Source organism: Miniopterus natalensis, chromosome 20 (genome assembly GCF_054644295.1).
Source record: "Miniopterus natalensis isolate mMinNat1 chromosome 20, mMinNat1.hap1, whole genome shotgun sequence".
In the NCBI taxonomy this organism is placed as follows: domain Eukaryota; kingdom Metazoa; phylum Chordata; class Mammalia; order Chiroptera; family Miniopteridae; genus Miniopterus; species Miniopterus natalensis.
The window spans coordinates 12,256,266-12,277,357 of NC_142100.1; the positions used below are offsets into that span (position 1 = coordinate 12,256,266).

Below are 21,092 nucleotides of genomic sequence, written 5' to 3' on the forward strand. Positions count from 1 at the left end.
GCCTCAGTGATTGTTTGAGCTCTTTCCTAAAAGTTAGACCAGCCCTGGCCGGTCTGGCTTAGTGGTTAGAGCATCGGCCTGCAGACTGAAGCGTCCCGGGTTCGATTCTGGCGGGCTTGATCCCTCGCCCTGGTCCGGGCACGTGCAGGAGGCAACCAGTCGGTGTGTCTCTCTCACATGGATGTTTCTCTCTCTCTCTCTTCTACTCTCTCTGAAAAAGCAATGGAAACACTATCCTCGGGTAAGGATAAAAAAAAAAAAGTTAGACCAGATGGGCTCAGGCAGTTTGGAGATGTTTATATGACCAACAGGGTTCATGGGGACAGGCATCCCCAGAGACCCTGCCCCAAGCCTTTGCCCCTCTAAGGACCAGAAAGCTCCCCTCCTGTTGTTCCTTAAGCGGTAACTTTCCCGTTGGAATGTGGGGTCTCTGTGTCGCTGCTGCTGCAGTGGCTCAGAGAAGCCCGTGGGGTGAGGAGGTGAGGCTCCGAGGCTCACCTGGGTGACGAAGCTCCTGGCGCCAGCAGGCTTGTGGCAGACGTTTGGTGGGAAATACCCTGGAGGCCAAGCCGCTGTCGGTGAGGTGTGGTGCTCACAGGCCCCGGGGCAGGACGTCAGGGGCTACATCCGCTCATACTCCACTCCCTGGAAACGCTGTCATTGCGTAATCATGTAAAAATTCCAGCAGAAAAATGTGTAGAAATGTGATGTACAAACTTGTTAAGGTAATTAATATAGTTGACAGAAGAACAAATCGCGTTTTTGTTAGTTGATATGGATCCAACACAAAAGGAAAGCCTATGTTAATCTTAAATGTCCCTTTTTTCTCTCCAAACTTGAAGGTCCAGGTTACAGTTTATTGACCTGAGTGTGGCAGAGTGGCCTGAAGTGGCGTTTTTTTCTGAAGCTTTCAGATTAGTTTTGATTTGTTCCTCAGGGAGTCTGACCTGGGATGATGATTATCACATAAACGTCAGGATCAGAACCAAGCCTCAGGCAGTTATTCACACCAGTCTCCAGAGCTATGGGCCCCACCCGAGTTGGGGGCTCCCCACAGGACCTCAATGTGCTGCATGTGGGGCCTGCCTGCTGGGGTCCCTCCGAGTCAGCACAGAGCAAATCCTCGTAGTAACTCCAGGTCCTCACCCCATGGAGGCCAGCCTGGCACTATGGGTATAGCCACCAAAGGCCTGTGGCCATAGGAGCACTGTCCTACCTGCGGTCTGTCACTGAGGGGGCCATAGGCACCCAGCATGTTAGGAGAGGCCTTCAGTGCAGGTGGGAAGTAGAGGCCAGGGGTCAGCATTTGGGCTCCCTTGGCAACTGCTGGGTGAGTCCCTGCAGGCCAGTCTGGCTCCTGCTCTGGCTTCCCTGGGTCAGTAGTTGTAGCCCCTGAACTAGTTGAGGTGCTCAGAACCCAGAGGCCACAGGCATCATCATGGGCGTGGGCTATGGAGACTGACCAGAAAAAACTGTCAGCAATGTCAGGAGCCCTGGACATGGGGAAAATGTGCCCAAGCGGGGCAGGAGGCAGGCTGGCCAAAGCAGCATGGACGGTGACACATCAGAGCACTGTCCCAAAGGGAACAGACTCAAGTGGGCCCCAGATGAGTCCCTCACAGCTGGCCACCATGGTGGGGTCGAGCAGGTGTGGTCTCAGGGTTGGTATGAGTTCCTGGTTGGGGTTCAGTGTGCCCAGGCTGTTCTCACCTGGCCCTTACCCTGCCTCAGGTCTAGATATGGTCACTCATGGGGGAGGCCCTGTCTAGAGAGGCATAGCTGTCTTTAAGCAGCTGCCCGAGCTGAGGGCCAGACCATTTCTTAAAGCACTCTGTACTTCAGAAACAAGTGGTATAAGTAATTTTATACCAAAGGAACCAAAATGGAGCTCTTCCCTGTTATAAAACTACAGGGGAAGCACACAAACACTGTCAGGGATTCTGTTGGGAAGCCTGTACCTCAGCTCCTCCCAGCCTCCGCTCCTCAGTGGTGGAAGTCACCAGGCACTGGGCACAAGCAGGTAGGGGGCACTGTGCGGCCCCTCGGGGATCAGAGGCAGGGAGCGGGGTGGAGCAGTCAGCTTGCAGGACCCCAGGGAGGGGCACAGGATGCCACAGGCCCCCTCCCAGGAGCTCCACTCACTTCCTTAGACTCTTCCTTTCTGTTTTTATTTGTGTGAACACATTATCACAGAAGAAATGATTGTACGAGCATTTTCAGGGATAAGCGGGAAGTGTCCACCAGCCCAGCTCTGGTCTGGAAGAGTATGCTGTGGCTGTATATAGTTCTCAGTGGTTGTGTCCCTTGTCCCCTGGCAAGGGGACATCTCCTCCAGATCAAAGAGCGGGTCTGCGTCAGGCTCCCCCTGGCTGCCATCACACTGGGCCCCCGTGACATACGCTACACTTACCACAGCCTCTGTTTTCCTTCTGATGCACGGAGAGAGGTCTGCTTCCTGGGCTGAGGATGTGATGTCTACTCATATATACCCTTGTCCTCCGGTTAAACCAGGTCACCTGCCTGGACAAGGGAGGCTTTTTTCTGGGCACTCAGGAACACTGTCAAGAGGTGCTCTGTGCTGTATGTACAGCATCTGGGCGCAGAACCCCTCAGTGGGCACAAGTGCCCACACAGCGCATTAACGGGAGCTTCAGCAGGTGGGCGAGGAGGGCCTCTGTGATGCTGTGAGCCCACATCCAGGGAGACCCAGGTGCTCTGCTCAGTGCCAGCCTTGCCTGCCAGCAGGTGACCCAGAAGGCAGTCTCACCGACCAGCCCTCCGGGCCCCCATTCTCACCATTGACCATCCAGGGGCTGACGGCCAGGCCGGGTCAGAGCTCAGTGGAGGGGATGTGCTCAGCTATTTCTCACACTCAGGTGAGGCCAACCCCAGGCAGCTCAGTGGGGACATGCTGAGACAGGTAAAGAGCACGAGGCATCGGCCGGAGTGTGCTGTTTGTCCTGGAGGCAACCTGGGCACCTGTCCTGGAGGCGTTTCCTGTTGGTAGTGTCTGGGGACTGGGCACCAAGCATGGTGTCGCCACTCTCGGTGCCATGGTGACTTGGAATCCTGCAGTGCTCTTCTGGAGTTGATACAGAGGCTAGATAAACGAGGCGTCAGCCCAGGGTGCGGGCCCTCTGACCTGTGCCCTCATTTATCACAATAGCTCAGCGCTGCGGCGGCTCACCCTGCCCAGGGATTGGGGGGGCTTCCGCAGCGACGTTGACAAAGCACAGAAAGTTCATTTTTCATTGACAAAGAGCTCACAATTTTCTTTGGTTGCTGGTTGTAGACAGGTGACTGGCCCCACCAAGTGTGGTTGAGAGCCTCGGGCCTGCAGAAAGGAGCCAGCAGCCCCCTATGATCCTGGCTGGACATGGGCTGGTGAGCAGCGGCATGGCAGTGTTAGGTGGGGGCATGCTAGGCTGCCCCGGACGCTGTGCCCTCCAGTCCCAGTCCCTGGGGTGCCCCAACACCAGCACACGCAGGTCCTGTATTAATGGTATCAGCCATCAAGGGGATGTGCAGAGCCTCTGAACTGTTATTGCTGAGTGAAGAACATGGGAACAGCTCCCTGGCTGGGCTACCCCCAGGGCCAGCTGGAGAGACAACCCATTTCTAGAGTCCCCTGTCCCCCAAAACGCACCAGGACCCTTCAGGAGCTGACTGCTGTGCTGTTCCCCGCAGGCTGACTCCAGCCCCCACCCGCTCCTCCTGGCCGGCTATGAGGATGGATCAGTGGCCCTGTGGGATGTCTCTGAGCGGAAGGTGTGCAGTCGAATCGCCTGCCACACAGAGCCCGTCATGGGCCTTGACTTTGACTCCCAGAAGGCCAGGGGCGTCTCAGGCTCTGCGGAGAAGGCGCTGGCTGTCTGGAGCCTGGATGAGCAGCAGGCCCTGCAGGTCAGTGCGCCAGACCCGAGGTGTCATTTATCCTGCTCTGCACTAACAGTCTGATAGGCTGAAACAATATTTAGGCATGAAGAGGAGTTGTTGCAGATCGCCGGCTAATTAATCACTCTGAGGCGGGGTGCAGGCGGGCCTGTCTGTGGGGCCAGCGCAGGAAGAAGGGGGCGTGGGCGTTTGTGAACCGTTCACATGGTTTGGGTTTCTCTCAGACCCTGGGTTAATAGCAGTCACGTCTTGTCCATCTAGAGAAAAGGCATGTAGAGTCCAGGAGTAAGTACGCCAGCCCATTTGCAAAAACTCAGAGGAATTTGGTCAGTAAGGAACTGATTAATCAAAAAACAAAAATAGCCCAATGTGGAGAAATCCACGGAGTCACGCCCCAGTGGCGGTCTGCAAGCAGGCCCCAGGGAGGCTGTTCCTCACGGGCAGCGGGGAAGGGATGTGAGGCCTCAGGGTAGAGTGGGGCGATGCTGAAAACCTTCCCCTAATGTCCCAGTAAACTTTATAATGTCCCAGTGGACTTTTCCATCTAGCATGCTTTGCGGAGCACGTGGGGGCAACTTCTGGGCCTGGGCCTGGTGCTCAGCATGGGTTGGCCTAGCCTACTTGCTCAGTCCTATTTGGGATGGGAGGGATGGAGATTGGCGGTGGGGAGTCTCCTATCCAGGCCTCACTCTGATGCAGGTCCCAGGGGGCTGCAGGCTATGAGGGATGAGATGCTGCTGGGCATGTCCTGTACCTCTCAGCCCCCAGAGGGTCACATAGGTGCACACTGGCTTCTGGGGATGGGTGGGGAGCCCACATTAGCCAGGGAGTCTTGGAAGGCTAAGACTTGACCACAGCCAGCAAGTAGAAGCTCCTTGGAAAGGCAGCTCTGTGAACCCAGCTCTGGGGAAGCAGGACTCCAGGGGTTGCAAGTAGAAGCAGCAGCAGCCTAGCTCCTGACCTCACCTGGGCTCTCATCACTGGAGTGCTGGAGGATAGGTCCTGGGGCTACCTCCTCTGCTGGGCTGTGTGGTCCAGGCTTCCCACCATAGACAGAAGGCTGAAGAAGAGGTGTCTCGGGGCCTCTCTCCAGGTAGGGAAGCCTTGCCAGCAGCCTACCAAGCCTGCCTCACTTTTGCACAGACCAGACCCCACAGCCAGGGGAAGAGGCCCTGTGGGGGGCACTACTGGGCCCCTGAGGCACATGGATGGGGTGAGATGGGCCCCAGGTGAAAATCAGAATATACTGTGGTACCCAGCAGGCATCACCATGCTCTGGCTGCAACCTGGGGGTGTGGCATTGCCACCAGGTCATTCCCAAGAGGAACAGAAGGACAGCAGGGGGGGTAGGAGGGCGTGCCCAAGAGAGCAGTGACATAAAGATCTGAGGACAGGCACTGAGGTTGGGTAGACTGAGACTGGGAGGTGCCCTTTCATGTTACAGCTAAAGGGGCCACTGGCATCCCAAAAAGAATAGTCCTGTTGGAACTTCTTTGGCATCACCTCTCCCAGTGTCCAACCATCCCTCCATCCTTCTGTCAACCCAGGGAGCCCAAGGAGGCTCCGAAGGAAGAGGGGTCAGATAGGCCTCCATTGGGGCCAGGCCAGGCAGTGGGGGCTGAGCTTCTCATGTCTTCATCCAGGAGAAAGGCTCTTGTGGACCTGCTGGGGGTGGGAGTGAAAGGTCATCTTTAGAAGCTGGAGTGGAGCCGTTCTGGTGCTGTGTCTTCACGTGCTGGGTCCTCAGCAGCAGAGTCAGCCCTGCTGGGTGCCAGTCCTCCCCACCTCCATGGGTGCCAGGGTTCTCCTTCATACCCTTCCGTCCTGCTCCTCAAGCCCCATAGAGACCCACTCACTGGAGTCCAGTACTCCACCCCACTGTGCCTTGAACTTCATCAGCCTGACTTCTCAAAGAGCTGAAGACTGGGGTGGCTTCCCTAAGAACCCTGCCCAGGCTGCAGCACTCCCAGGTGCCAGGAATGGGCCCTCCTGCCGACCTGGCTCAGATCTGCCTGGTCTCTCCTGGCTCCTTCGGAAAACAGCTGCTGGAACTTAAGACTTAAATTTATGGGGCATGTTCCAGTCCAGAGATGAACTTTTACTCTACTGATGAATTGAAAAGTTAAAGCAGAGGGTATTATTAATGAATTGGAAAGTTATAGCAGAAGGGGAGCAGGCTCTGCAGAATGAGAGTGGTTGGTGGGATGGCAGTGCCTCGGCCCGGCCTCGCTCAGCAGGAGAGGGCTCCTCCTGCTGAGCATGGCCACCTCACCCAAAGACAACTGGGCATCACCTTCAAAGTTGGTTCAGCCCAGAAGCCCTGGAGACTTTCGGACTGTGCAGTGCAGGCCTCTGAGGAGGAAGCATCTGGAGGCCTCATCATCCACGGGCATCCTTGCCCCGGCTGCCCTCGGTGTGCTGTGCCCAGCCCTGCAGCGAGCTGCCCACCGGCCCACAAGCCACGTGGGCACAGATGTGCCTCACCTCTCGGCCTGCTGCTGAAGTCTCTAATGAGCCCAAATCAATCTCTCCCAGGCGGGCGCTGGGCGCGGAGACGCAGATGAGGTTTCCCGCAGCAGAGCGTGGGTAATGGGAACCAGATGGCGGCCGCGCTGCGTGCACATTCCTGGCACCTGAGGTCATGCGCAGTGAGAGCCACTGGTGGCCAGGGATCCTTCCCCAAGGGGCCTGGTTCAGGACAGGTTTGGCCAGGGGCTAGGGTGGTGGCTAGGAGCTCTCAGTTACCCCTGTCAGGATACTGCGGCCTTGAGGGCATGCTGCGAAGCTGGCTGCTCACCTGCCTCCCCGAGGTGGCTTTCCAGACTGCCACCAGGAGCTTGGGCCTCAGCTGTCCTCAGACACAGGTGGTGCACAGACCTGCTCCTTCCTCCCACACTTGGGGCAGGGCCCACGGCCTTGAAGCAGGGGCTGATTTACGGCCAGCAATATTTTTAGGCCTTTAAATAATAATGAGGCCCCCCCACCCCAGCCAGCCAGGACTGGGAAGCAGACTAACACTCTCCCCCCTCACTGTGCCTGAGGCTGGCCAGGTGTCCCTGCTGCATGGCCACTGCCCTCCCTCTCCACAGCCTTTTGGGGGGCTTCTCTCTAAAGTGTTGGCATCAGGACATGTGGGGCAGGTTCGGGGGAACCCTGACTTTATAACTAGAGAAAAGAGAACTATGGGCACAACCCAGCCTATTGCACACATCTCAGGAACACAGAATGGGGGTCTGGCCATGTTCATGTGAACACTCCTGATAGGACTCCTCTTCCTTAGGAACATGAGCCCCAGCACAGGGACGGGGCTCTTCCTGTTCAGGTCCCCGTGAGACTTCCATTGCCTCTTTTCATTGCCTGCCAGAGAGCCGGCCTGTGCTGTAGGCTCCTGCCTCGCTGCTGCTGTATTTCCAGGTGGAGCTGCAAGGGCGGCAGGTGGGGTGAGTCTCGTAGCTGACCCCTGGGCAGCACTGGGTATCTCAGCCCGTCCCGGGTGGCACAGCCGCTGTGGAGGTGTGAGAAAGCTAGCTGGCTCAGGAACAAAGTTCATAGGAGAGGAGAGGATGGGGGACATGCCAGGCTGGTGTGGCTCAGCAGATGAGCAGCAACCTAGGATCCAGGAGATCACGGTTCGATTCCCGGTCAGAGCACATGCCCGGGTCGAGGGCTTGATCCCAGTTGGCGTGCAGAAGGCAGCCGATCAATGACTCATCATTGATGTTTCTCTCTCTCTCTCGCCCTCTCCCTTCCTCCTCTCCCTTCCTCTCTCTGAAATCAATAAAGATGTATTTAAAAAAAAAAAAGGGATGGGGGACAGCGATGGTCAGTTTCTCATGCGTGTTCCAACGGCCAGTGCTCTGTCCGTGCGCGTTGCGAGGGGCTTGGGCAGATGCACGGCGCCGCAAGCGGGTAAACGTGTGGAGTTGGCCTCCTCGCTCTGCACAGCGGTGCCGCCCCATGGCCCTGCTCCAGCGTGTGCCCGTCTTGGCAGCCGGTGTGTGGCGCCGGGGGCGCAGGGCATGCTGAGTGGAAGCAGGAGCCACCGCAAGCGTCCTGGACATGCTGCTGGTTGGACGGGGAGAGCTGCGTTTGCTGTGTGGTTTGGCAGATTCTCATTGTCAGGTTAGGTTCTCTTCACTCTTGGCGGGGAAAGAATCTGGATCATGAGATGTTGCTGGGACGTCAGGCTCGTGGCTCTTCTCAAATCTGTTAATTTAGTGAATTCTGTTGTTCGATTTTTAATAACATTAAAACAATTGTATAGTGCTAAAATACCCCGCTACATAGCATGTCCTCTGAGGGGCCTGGTTGTTTCAGGGTCGTCTATCAGTAGACTGAGCTGGAGCCCCTCTTGCGTCACCTCACACTGCTTATTGTATCGGTGTGTCCTTCTCCACGGATCTCAGGACACATGACAGGGGTCTGTTTCTTGAGTGGCTGTGGGCCAGTCCTTGCCTGTACCTGTGGGGCAGCGTGTTCTCTGTAGGGAAGGTCTGATTTCATTCTGGGACTACTTTACATGTCCTGATTTTTTTTGGTTAGTTTTATTTTTCTAGGAGTTTGTCTGTAGGCATAAAAATCTTGAAGGTATTTTCATATTGACTTTTTTGTCGTTTGTAACGATGGCGTGCATTTCCGGCGTGTTTGCAGATCAGTTGGTCTGTGTGGATCTGTCCCCCTTCTACCCCAGCACTTCTGCTCTGCTCTCTGCCTGCCGCCCTCCCGCGCTCCCTGGGCTGCTCCGTTGCTGACTCGAGCTGAGTGCGTGACGCACTCGTTCCCGGCCTCCCTTTCGCACAGCAGCTGAAGTCTGCGTCCCACATTGTACGATGTCGCCGTCTTCATCACCACTCACTCTGGGCGGACCTGATTTTTATTTGTTCTCTGACTGCTGAGCTGATTAGAGTGTTTTTATGTTTCCAAATGTTGGATTCCCCCCCCCCCCGGTTATTTTTTTATTTTTCAATTTCTAACTTAATTCCATTGTGGTCGGCGAAGAAGGTCTGAATGATATCAGCTCTTTGAAATGTGGAGGCCAGTCCAGTTTCATAAGTGTTCCACATGTGCTTGAAAAGGGGGTGCTCCTCACGGCTAGACGCACGGCTGTACCTGGGCACGCATCCCCTGTGCCTGTGACCCGGGGGTCCCGCGAGGGGTCAGGCGGAACCTCGCTGCCGCACATCTTGCCAGTGTTTCCCGCATCCTGTGCATTTTTGCTTTCTGCATTTCGAAGCTGGTTTATGAACACAGAACGCTGATCTGCCTGGGGAACTGGGCCTTTTCTTTAGTCCCCATAATCATCTCTGGAAAGGATTTTTGCCTAAAAGCCAATTGCGCCAACTGTTAACATGGCTCAGGCCAGACTTCTGGTTACTGCGCCCTTTTGTAGCTTTTATCTTTTCACTCCCTCGCCTCCACCTTCCTTGGGTTGTAGCTGTCTCCGCGCAGAGCCCGTTTCGCACCCAGGCTGCGACTCCTCGTTCCTGTTTGGTGCTGTGGACGTGGCCGGCGTTTTTGATCTCAGGCCCTCCTTTCCAGAAGCTGAGGGGCCGTCCTCCAGGAACCCTTCAGGGGCCTCTGAGTGTGAGCCCGCACGCTGGTGGTGCCCGCAGCTGCAGGAGCTCCTCTGGGTTCCTGCCGCCCCGCCGGCCTGCGGAGGAGTCGGCCTCCCGTCTAGTCGCCAGCCTCTGCGGGTCTGTCCCACACATTCTGATTTATTGTTTCTTCATTTTTATTCAGTTGAAAATTCTTTCTATTTTCCCTTGTGATTTCTTCTTTGATCCAGTGGTTCCTTAGAAGTATATTATTTAATTTCCAAATATTTGTTGAATTTGTGGATATCTTTAATCTAGTTTAATTCTGCTGTCAGTGGAGGTGCCCTGTACAATGTCAGTATGCAGATATTTATTGAGGCTTGTGTTTCGGCCCAGCACATGGTGTATCTTGGTGAAAGCGCATGTGTTCTGCAGTTGTTGGGCGGAGTGTTCTGTCAGCCCGACTTAGATCGAGGTGCTCGGTAGTGCTGTTCAGGTCTTCAGTACCCTTACCCATCTTTTGTCTGGTTTTCTACCACTTACTGAGTGAGGTCTTACAGTCTCTGAGTGTGTTTGTGGATGTGCCTATTTCTCCCTTCAGTTCTCTCAGTTTTGCTTCATGAAATTTAAAGCTCTGCCATTAGGACTGTAAGCATTTAAGATGGTTACCACATCCCGCTGGATGGTCATTTTATGAAATGTTCTCCATATCTTTTGTAACATCCTTTGTCCTGGTGCAGCTTTGTCTTATACTGTGATATGAGCTTTCTTATGTTTCCTCTTTGACTGATACATCTCTCTTTTACTCTTGACCTGTTTTGACCTCTTTTTATTTAAAAGCATCTTTTGTGGTCTTGCTTTTTTGTCCTTTGCGACAATCTCTGCCTTTTAATTGGGGTATTTAGTCTGTTTGCACTTAATATAATTAGTGATGTGTCTGGCGGTAAGTCTACCATCTTGGTATTTGTTTTCCACCTGTCACTTCTGGTTTTGACTCTCTTTTACTCCTTTCCTGCCTTCTTGTGTATTAATCAAATATTTATTTTTCAGTATTTCATTCCATTTCCTCTCTTGGCTCCTTTACTATACAGCTCTTGTCTACTTGGTATTGTCGCACTGCCCATCATGTGTCACAGCCCTGCACCAGCAGGATTTCATCACCCATCCTCCCACACTTTCTGTTATGCTGGTGTATATTTTACTTTCACAGTCACTATAAACTCCATCTTACAATGTTAATGGTTTTGTGTTAAAACATCAGTTGTTATTTCTTAAAACTTACAGGAAATAAAAAACATAGTATTTTATATTTACTCAACTGCTACCATTTCTGGTGCTCTTCCTGTAGATCTGAGTTTCTATCAGTTTTATTTCCCTTTAGCTGGAAGAACATCCTTTAGCATTTCTTGTAGTGTAGTTCCACTGACAAAAAGCTTTCTAGCTTTTTTTTTTAATCAGAAAAATGTCTTTATTTCACCCTCCTTTTTATTTTATTATTACTTCCTTTTAATCCTTACCCAAGGATACGTTTACTGATTTTAGAGAGGTAGGAAGTGGGAGAGAGAAAGAGAGAGAAACATCGGTGTAAGAGAGGAACATCAATCGGCTGCCTCCCATACGAGCTCCGACCAGGGATCAAAACCCGCAACCTGGGTGCCCTGACTGGGAATCGAGCCACAACCTTTTAGTGTACAGGACAATGCTCTGATCAACTGAGCCACCCGGCCAGGGCTCACCCTCCTTTTTAAAGACTTCTGCCTATAGAGTTTAGGGATGATAGTTTTGTTTTTCTTCTCATACTTGAAGCTGTTGTTCCATTGTCTTCTGGCCTCCATTGTTTCTGATGAGAACTAATCATATCTTACTTCCCACACGTTTTCTGTCTCATTCCATGGCTGCTTTCAAGATTTTCTTTTCATCTGTTGTTGTCAGTAGTTTGACTCTCCTGGGACTTCTGTAAGTTAGACAGTTTGATGTTGTCCCATAGGTTCCTAGGGCTCTGTTCAGTTTTCTTCAATCTTTTCTCTTTCTCTTCTTCAGTTGGATAATACCTATTGATGTGTCTTCTTGTTTACTGATTTTTAAAAAAAGTAATTTTCAATCTGCTGTTGAGCCTATCCTATAAATTTTTCATTTCAGTTTTGATCTTTTAGTTCCACATTTTCTGTTATGGTTCTTTATTATATGTGTGTGTGACTTTTTTTTTAAGAGCAGTTTTAGGCTCACAGCAAAATTGAGAGGGTACAGACATATCCCATATACCCCCTGCCCCACAGCCTTCCCCACTGTCAACATCTCCAACAGAGTTTGTCACAACCTTTGATGGACCTACACTGACACAGCATCGCTCTGAGTTTATACTTTACATTCTATTCACTCTTGGTGTACATTCTGTGGATTTGGACACATGTGTCCACCATTTTGGCATCACACAGTGTATTTTCACTGCCCTAAAAATCATTTGTGCTCCACCTATTCATCCCTCTCTCCCCACTACCCCTGATAACCACTGATCTTTTTACTGTCTCCAAAGTTTTGCCTTTTCCAGAATGTCATATTGTTGGAATCATATAGTACATAGCCTTTTCAGATTGGCTTACTTCACTTAGTAATATCCATTTAAGTTCCCTCCATGTCTTCTCATGGTTTGATAGCTCATTTCTTTTTAGTGCTAAATAATATTTCATTGTCCGTATGTACCACAGTTTATCCATTCACCTACTGAAAATCATTGTGGTTTGTGGTAATAAGCTTTATTTTTTTCACATAGCATAAAGTATATTTTTAGGCAGGATTGCATCAAGATCTAGTAGTTTTAAACAGTGTTACCAAATAACCGTATAAATCCCAACGCAGCAAAAGCAAACGATCTTCATAGCACACTTTCACCTCACTGAAGTTGAAGCTGCTCCTTGCGTATATTTTTCCACTTTGTTAGTGTTTTCATTATGTGGCTTTAATCAAATAAAAAAAGGTTTTGATTTCTTCCACAGTTCACAGTTTTTTGATGAGGCATTTTTTGGAAATCAAATAACTCAGGGATGTTTTGAATAACCAAAGGCTCTTCGGTAGATGAGGTCTCTCAATGCAACTGCAGTAAATACACATGTACATCCTTAGCTGTATTATCAGAAGGAAGATGGGTTTCTTGTTTCCACAATTCACTAATTGTTGTTTTAAAATCTGAATATTTCCATCATTTATAATTTTCATTTTGGGTGATAGTTCTGACCACCACCTTTTTATGACTGCTTAGAGCCAGTTTAAACCAACTATCATATATTCTTAAATTTTGCTTTTAAGTGGTGACTTTACTAGAGACAACAAGTTAACACAGCAGCCAAGTGAGATATATTGTTTCTCTTCCTGTAAACTGTTGGTGAGTACCCCACTCCAAGGTCTTCTATCCTCACCAAGTAAGCTACAAATTCACTTATACTTACTTCCCTTTTTCCAGAAAGTTAAAGCTGTGTTCAATCCAAATTCCTGCTTGTGTCATTGTTTCACGGTCCTGAGAAACCTCAGAAAAAAATAAAAACACTGTGTTTTGATGATGGGCTTTCTGTCTGTGAAGCACCAGAATCACTGGAGTTAAGCAACTGTGTTCGACCCTCGTGGTATAATCTCTCGGGCAGGTGGCCTGCACAAGCCAGTTTATTTCCTTTATTTGCCATGTCCCAGCCCCAGCTTTAGGGGACTGTAACAAGAATTTGGAAAAGGGTGATGAACTTTTCTGTGGTACATCACCTTACGTAGGTTACCTGGGCTAGTCACAGCTTCTCCAGCTGTTCCGTTTACATAAATAGCTAGAAATCTTTAGATTTCTTAACCTCCTTCATGTTCTTATTAGTGAAATTAAAGATCCTTTTTTTAGGAAGATTAGTGGAATGATCCTCAGTATTATTACAAAAGTTTCATTTTTAACATTGTACGTTTCAGGTGTCATAATCTTTTGAATACCAGGCACCTCAGCCTGGCCCAGGCGCTAGTGAAACTGCGCCCGGAAGCCCAGAGAGTCCCTTGGCTCCTGGGTGAACCCCACTCAGGGCCATTCACATGCAGTTGTCTGCAACTTATTTTAATAGAAAAATAAATCAGTTCCTCTTCCCCTGGGGACAAATGTGATGGGTGTGTTAATTTCATTAACTATAATGCAGCCAACAAGAAAAATGAATAAAATCAGCTTTATGCAGCTTAAACACTGACATTTGAAACAAATCATTATTGCATTAGCTGTCACACTGGTAACTCTAGAATCTAAGCGAAAATGTATTATGGATGTTTTTATAAACCTTTGCAAATACACTGATAAAATAATTTATAATCATTTGAAAACATGGCTGGGTCCTGGTGAATATTTTCTCTCCTCTAAATAAGGGTCCCCTGTTATCTCCTGCACGTTTTACACCCCTGTGCCATCCCCAGCCCTACCCCCTCATCTTTCAGGGTGGAGACAATGAAGGCTCACTTTAAACAAACCTGATGAGCATGGGGTCGCTCTTTCATTCTGGCCTGACCCTGCTCCTGAGGTGGAAGATTTGGTGCAGTGACAGAGTCGTGTGAAATACGCATCCGGTCAGAGGGGACCCCAGAGGCTGGTGCTGCCAAGCCCTGAGTGCACCCAGCCTCCCCTCTGTCTCCTCAAGTGGGAGGAGGGCTTCATTGACGTGTAGGGCCACCTTTGCTCTGCTCAGGAAGCCAGAGAGCCAGGGACCTGGAACACGTGCTTTCTGAGATGCAGTGAAGATTCTGCAAAATAAACCTGGTTAGGAAGTTCACCAGACTGGCGCTCCTTCTCAGTGCATAACGCTTCCAGGGGGCATGTGAGTCTTCAGTTGTACTCTGTCTGACCATCTGTCTCTTGGTTCTGAGATGCGCTGTGCAGAGACCTGCGTCGCGCTACTGAAGCCCCTGCAGGGTGGCAGCTGCTAGCTCTTCCCCAGCCTGGAGCTGGAGAGGGAACCCTTTGGCCTGAGCCTGGCAGCTGAAGGCAAGCTGGAGACAGGCCTCGACTCCGTATTCCTGGGGCAGGCACTAGGCAGGGGGTCTTCATGGAGGCAGGGGCACAGCAGCTGAGGGGGGGAGCGGGCCATGACACCCCTGTACCTTGCTCCTGTGTCTGCCCCGCATTAGCCCAGGGTGGCTTTGCAGGAGCCACATGATGCTGCTGAGCAGAGGCAGGACCCCCCAACCCCCTCCCCCTCCCAGGTGCATAGTGTCCTAAGGCCAGGAGCATCTTTTCATGTGCTTATTTGCCCTCTGTGTATCTTCTTTGGTGAGGTGTTAAGGTCTATTAAGGTCTTTGACCCATTTTTTAATGAGGTTGTTTGTTTTCTTATTGCTCAGTTTTAAGAGTTGTTTGTATATTTTGGATAACACCATCCTTTATCACATGTGTCTTATGCAAATATTTTCTCTCAGTCTGTGGCTTATCTTTTCATTCTCTTGACAGTGTCTTTCACAGAGCAGAAAATTGTAATGAAATTCAGCTTACCAAGTCTTCCCTTCATGGATTATGCCTTTGGTGTATCTAAAACCTTATCGCCAAACCCAAGATTACCTAGATTTTCTCCTATGTTGTCTTCTAGGAGTTCTATAGTTTTGTATTTTGTATTTGGGTCTGTGATTCATTTTGAAAGAATTTTTATGAAGGGTGTAGGGTCTGTGTGCAGATTCATTTTTTTGCGTGTAGATGTCTAGTTGTTGCAGCACCATTTGTTGAAAAAGACGATCTTTTCTCCATTGTATTACCTTTGCTCCTTTGTCAAAGATCAATTGGCCACATTTATATGGGTCTACTTCTGAGCTTCTCTTCTGTCCCATTGACCTATTTGTCTTTTCTTTCACCAATATGACATTGTCTGATTGCTGTAGCTTTATAGTAAGTCCTAGAGTCAGGTGGCATCAGTCTTCCAACTTTATTTTCTTTTTTCGTATTGTGTTGCCTATTTTAAGTTGGCTCTTTTTTTTATAATTTTCATTTCCCTGGTAATAGTTTCTATCTGTTCACTCATCAAGATAGTTCTTTTGTAATTAATTTAATGCATTTCCTTTCTTTTTTTCTTTTTTTCTTTTTTTCTTTTTTTACATATTTAAATAGCTGCTTTAAAGTCTTTGTCTGATATGTTCAACATCTGTGCCGTTCTGGGTCAATTTCTATTAACTACTTTTTTCCCCCTTGACTCTGTGTCATAATGTATTTCTGCTTCTCTGCATGTCTAATAATGTTTTGTTTGTGTGCTGGACAGTGTAAATAAAATGTGTTAGAGACTCTGATTCTATTATTTTGCTTTGGAGAGTGTTCACTTTTGTTCTCGCAGGCAGTTCAGTTACTTGTGTAGGTTTGGCCTGGTGCTCTGTTAGGGCAGGTCTGTGGAGAGCCTGGGTCATTCCAGGCTCCTCTAATGTGGTGGGACCAACTTCCAGACTCGTAGGGCCTGGTTTCCAGCTTCGTCACAGTAGGCCTGGAGTGGGCCCTGCCCGAAGGTGTAATCCTCATTCCTGAAGCCAGGCCATGTGGCATCTCAGTGAGTATTAGGTTGTCACGTAGTCTTTGCACTCAGGCCCGGCTGGACATGAGTTCACCGTTGGTCTCGTGTCTGTTCTGTTTAACCCTGTAGCAGCCACTGTCTGGTAGACCGGGTGTGGTGCCCTGAGCAGGCACAGCCCAGCCTCACACAGAAGCCATGGGACACACACGGCACTGAGCCCCTGCACCAGCTCCCTCTGTGCCACTGCCATGCCCTCGGGTTCAGCTGCTCTCGCTGCCCCACACCCTGACCCCTGACCCCTGCCTCCTCGGCTCCCATAGCGCTGGGCGCCACCTGGACTCGTGGCGGGGTCATTTCCCTGGGCAGAGAGCTGCTGGGGCATTTGGGAGTTTTATCCATCAGCTGCCCTTCCCTCCTGCTGTCCAGCGCCGGGACACGGTTGCTTAGCATATTTTGTCCACTTTGATGGTTGTTTACAGCAAGAGGACTGGCCTGGTACCAGTTACTCCATCAGAGCCACTTTCCTATTCTTGCCTCATGAATGATAGGATTGTTTATTTGTTGAACAGATATTCATAATTCTTTACTGTGAATTGTGCCCTTTATCATTGTTAAGTATGGTATATAGTCTGACTCAATGCTTTTGGCTTTGAATTCAGTCTTTCCTAAGATTGGACCCCTATTTCTCTTGTCTGCAGTTTCCTGGTATATCTTTGCCAATCGCTCTTTTGTCGTCTCTCTTCTACATACCACAGATTTGGATTTAACTTTGGGTTCTAATCATGAATCTGTTTTTATTCCTTTACGGAGAAGCACAAGGGCAAATACTAGGAAACAGGTACCTAATGTCTATGGTTCGGGGAGGGGGGGGCAGGGAAGAGGAAATAATGTTTTGTCATTGTTTATAGTGTGGTATCAGATAATCTCAAATATGAGGTTGACTATTGTATCTTTTCCCCAAATGACAAAAGATGAGAAAATCAGTGAACTTAACATCCTGTCTCTCTCGCTACCCTCCCATATTCCTGTTAGTTACATAACCGGTTCTATAGTCATAATCCCCATATTGTTTTAGACCTAATCCTACAGGTAAGTAGATTCCATGTTCCCTGCCAGGCCATTTGCTGTAGTTCTCCAATTCTCTCTTAGGAGACTGGGGTTAATCTCCTAGTCCTTCAAGAAGAGCTTATGGGAGCATATTCTTTGAGTTCTTACATGTTCAAAATTGCTTGTCTATTGTTTTTATACTTGAGCGGCAGTTTGGCTGGATATAAAATTCTTGGGCCATGCCTCCCTTCACAGCCTTTGCAGGCATCACTGTGCTGTCTGCTGGCACAGACATGGCTGTGGGACATTCTGAGGACAGCCTAAACCCTGCTCTCATAAACCAACTCGCTCTGCTTGCCTGACTACCGAAGGGACTTCTTTAGCCATTACGTCCAATGATTTTGCTGGACATATCTTAACACTGACTATTCTATAACCTTTCTTTGGACTTGGATCACAAGACTTCAATTTCTAGAAATTAAAATTGATTTTCTAAATCAGTGAATGCTACAGCATCTCTGCCTGTCTTCCATGTCTATTTTCTGTCCAGTCCATTGTAGCTCTTTGTTTACCTTTCATTGTGCTCACTTGGTGCCATTCCTGCTTTCACTGTCTTGTTACCAGTCTCCAAGTCTCCATCTGCTGTTTCCAGTTCCCCTTCATTTCTCTGAGTTTTCCTTCCACCTCTTCCTGTGCTCCACCAATTCAAGTTTCCTCCTCTGTTTTGCTGCTTTGGGTTTTATAGATGTAACTGCTTCATGAAGTTTTGTTTGTTAATTTATGGCTAAAATGCTTGTTGACAATTTCCATTTGCTTCCCAGGAATGTTGCCATTTGTTTTTCCACATTTCTTTCCTTCTTTTTCATGTGTTATCTTTGTAGAAATGGGTGATTCTCAACTGAGGTGGCGGTGGCCCCATTGGGAGGTGAATTAGGAGGAAAAGGGGTGCTGGTGAGGGACAGCAAGGTGACTTCTGGGTGGTGAGAGCTCGTGACGCACAGGGCTAGGCCGAACACAGCAGCAGTGGAAGGAAGTGGCCATTTGGGTTGTCACAATGATGGCAAGGTGCCTGTCAGTTAGCTTGTGGGGAAAGAGATACCAGATGCCCTGCAGTGCACTACACAGTCCTGTGTGACCAAGAGCAGCGTGACCAGGGGCAGCTCTGGTTGCAGGAGGCACCTGTCAGGGAGGGGTCATCACCTAGCGCTGAGCCGTATGGGGCGCTCAGCCCCAGAGAGGTGTCAGCCCTGCACATGAACGGGATGTGCCTGTGCAACTCCATGATTTGTGCCAACATCTGCCTTCGGGGACCCAGGCCGGGGACTGAGGCTTTTCCCGTAGCCTTAGTCATGCCCTGAAGCTAATCTTGCAACCTGCATTCAGTGTTGTCTTCCACTCTTCTTACCCACATGCTCTTGGCGGCCTTCAACCCTTCTCGCGTTTTGAGGTTTCCCTTAACCTCAGTTTTCCTGAAGATGGAGCGAGCATTTTTGTGCTCCTGGTGCTTTGGGTGGGTGTGAGGTTTCTCCAGAGGGAGAAATGTTAACTTTATGTTGCTGTCAAGCTGGAAATGTTGCCGCACACCTAGATGCTGGGGCGCAGTGTATTTCTGGTCAGGGGCCCCAGGATCCAGCGCACTGAGGTTTTCTGAGGGCCTGGTGGGAGGGATTCAGAGCAGCCCTTTAATTCCCAGCAGCCCTCATGCGGGGGTTCTGTGCACGGGTGCAGCTCAGTGGGGCTGCAGGGGCTCTCTGCGGGAAGGGCCTGAAGTCCTCCATCATAATCCGGGTTTGGCTAAGGGCAGGGGCAGGCCTGCTCCCGGCTCCCAGGAGGAAGGGGGTAAGTTTGCGGGAGTGTGCACTGTCATAGCAGCCCACATTTCCGTCCTGTTCCAGCTGCTGGACGGGGGTGTTCGTGGGTGGGCGCCTCTGTGACAGGTCTAAGAGCCACCTAACAGCTCTCGCTGCCACTCTAATCTTGTAGGTGTGCAGAACTCATGAACTCACCAATCCTGGGATCTCTGATGTCAAGATCCGGCCCGACCGAAAGATCTTGGCCACCGCGGGCTGGGACCATCGCGTGCGCGTGTTTCACTGGCGGACGATGAAGCCGCTGGCTGTGCTGGCCTTCCACAGCGCTACCGTGCACTGCGTGGCCTTCGCTGCGGACGGCCTGCTGGCCGCGGGGTCCAAGGATCATCGCATTAGCGTCTGGTCGCTCTACACACGCTCGTGACTTGCCCACCCCCTGTTCTGGACCCACAGAGGACAGAGAGGTGGCGCCCATGCTTAGGCCAGACCCAGGCATGTGGAAACCATGCCTCAGGACCCCCAGGACAGCACGTCGCCGGTTCTCCTCCTTCAGTTACAAGAAGGGCTTAGTCTGTGGAGCCCTCGCTTTTTGCACGAGGCTTGTTTCCTTTTGTGAAGAACAGCATCTGTACGGCAGTGACTCTGCAGTTTGCAGTAACTGGGCCAGACGTCTGGGCGTGTGTAGCCCGGGTGAGAAGCCAGACTGGGGGTGCTTTACAGTAAACTCAAAGTTGCAAACCTGCAGGCTCGATGTATGAATTCTCCCAGGCAAACCCTCCTGTTTCCCCTCAGGGTCAGAGCCGAGTCATCCTTAGACCCTCCACTGGGCTGAGTGGCCAGCCCCCACCCAACAGGGGACACGAGTGTGGCTCCTCACCCCAAGGACAGCCAGGAGTCCTGACACAGTGCTGAGGCCAGGGTGGTAGAAGGAAGTGACTGACTCCTAAGGCAGCGAGGCAGCAGGAGTGCTGAGGGCAGCCAAGGCAGCGGGGCAGAGAAGCCATGGTTTGGGTCCAGGCAGACAGCGTTAGTGGGAGGAAGGGCCGCCCCAAAGGAATGAGACCAAGAACGGCAGAGGGCCATGTCTAGGGCGACTGGGACAGAAAGCACAGCAGCACGTATGAGACAGGCCAGGCCCCTGGCAACCCAGGCACAGTCATAGCCGGCACCGCACTCCCAGGGCAGTTGGGAATTAGCAGCCAAACCAGGCAGTGCACCCGGTCTCCTCCCAGGCGTGGCCAAGCCCCATCACCAGGGCGTCTTCTCTCTCTCTTTTTTTTTAAACTTAACAATACTTTATTTGAAATGCAGAATTTAAAAATCAGCTAATGTATCTGGTTTAAATGTTGTGAAATGTTGTGAGCATTATGAACATTTGTGGAAATATATGCAATATTTACAAGAATGGCATATATATATTAATCTAATACTAAACCGCTGGCAGAGTATAAAGGTGCAGCTACAGCCAAACCTGTGACTGGGTAGAGAGATAATGTGCTGCAGCTGGTGGTGAGGGCATCTTCTCTTAAAGCTGGATCATTGATAGGGAAGAAATAGGGTCCTTAACATTGGGATGGGGCCCTGGCTGGTTTGCCTGGTGGTTAGAGCATCAGCCCGTGGACTGAAGGGCCCCAGATTTGATTCCAGCCAAGGGCATGTACCTCGGTTGCAGGCTTGATCCCCAGCCCTGGTCGGGGTCAGGGCGCCTGTGGGAGGCAACCAGTCGATGTGTCTCTGTCATATCGATGTTTCTTTCTCTCCCTTCTACTCTCTCTGAAAAACAATGGAAAAATATCCAGATTAAAAAAAAAAAATTGGGATGGGGGCTGTGGGCAGATCCTGGCAAAGTCCGGGCCCTCAACCCCTTTGCTCCTCTGGCTTCTTTGCCAGAAAAGCCCCTCTGGGCCCTGCTTGAGGAGGTCAGCTCCCCCTTTACAAGGACCTAGAATGGCCTCCCCATAGGCAGGGGCCTGTGGGACACTCAGGATCCTCAGCCCCACCCTGCTTTGCTTATAACTAGACTCAGGTCCCAGCAGGCCCCCAAGGGTGAGGTACAAAGTGTGACCCGTGAGGAGGTGGCTATGCTCCAAAAGAGCTGCACGGTCCTCCCAGCATATGCAGGCAGAAATCTGGAGAACACGTGTGGGATCCAGGTGGCAGGAATATGAGCTGCATCAGGCCAAATCCATTGAAACAGGTCCACAGCAGAGGGTCTGGACTCGCTGCCGCAGCTCGAGGAATTAGCAGGGCCTCCAAGGTCTTGTTGGTAGTTTGAAACATGGACCACAAGGCAGGTACACTAAGTAGGAGCCGCC

The 21,092-nt window shown here is 50.6% G+C and overlaps 1 protein-coding gene and 1 pseudogene across 1 annotated transcript in view; one reads left to right on the top strand and one right to left on the bottom strand.

Moving 5' to 3' along the window:
• Positions 1-20,182, top strand: part of GNB1L (G protein subunit beta 1 like) — a 55,634-nt gene extending 35,452 nt beyond the window's left edge. The window contains exons 6-7 of the mRNA XM_016204359.2: positions 3,688-3,903; positions 18,950-20,182. Of these exons, the coding sequence (XP_016059845.1) occupies positions 3,688-3,903; positions 18,950-19,201 (468 nt within the window). The 3' untranslated portion in view covers positions 19,202-20,182. The remainder of the gene's footprint in view (positions 1-3,687; positions 3,904-18,949) is intronic.
• Positions 12,511-13,374, bottom strand: LOC107530564 (KATNB1-like protein 1 pseudogene; annotated as a pseudogene).
• Positions 20,183-21,092: the final 910 nt, after the last annotated feature.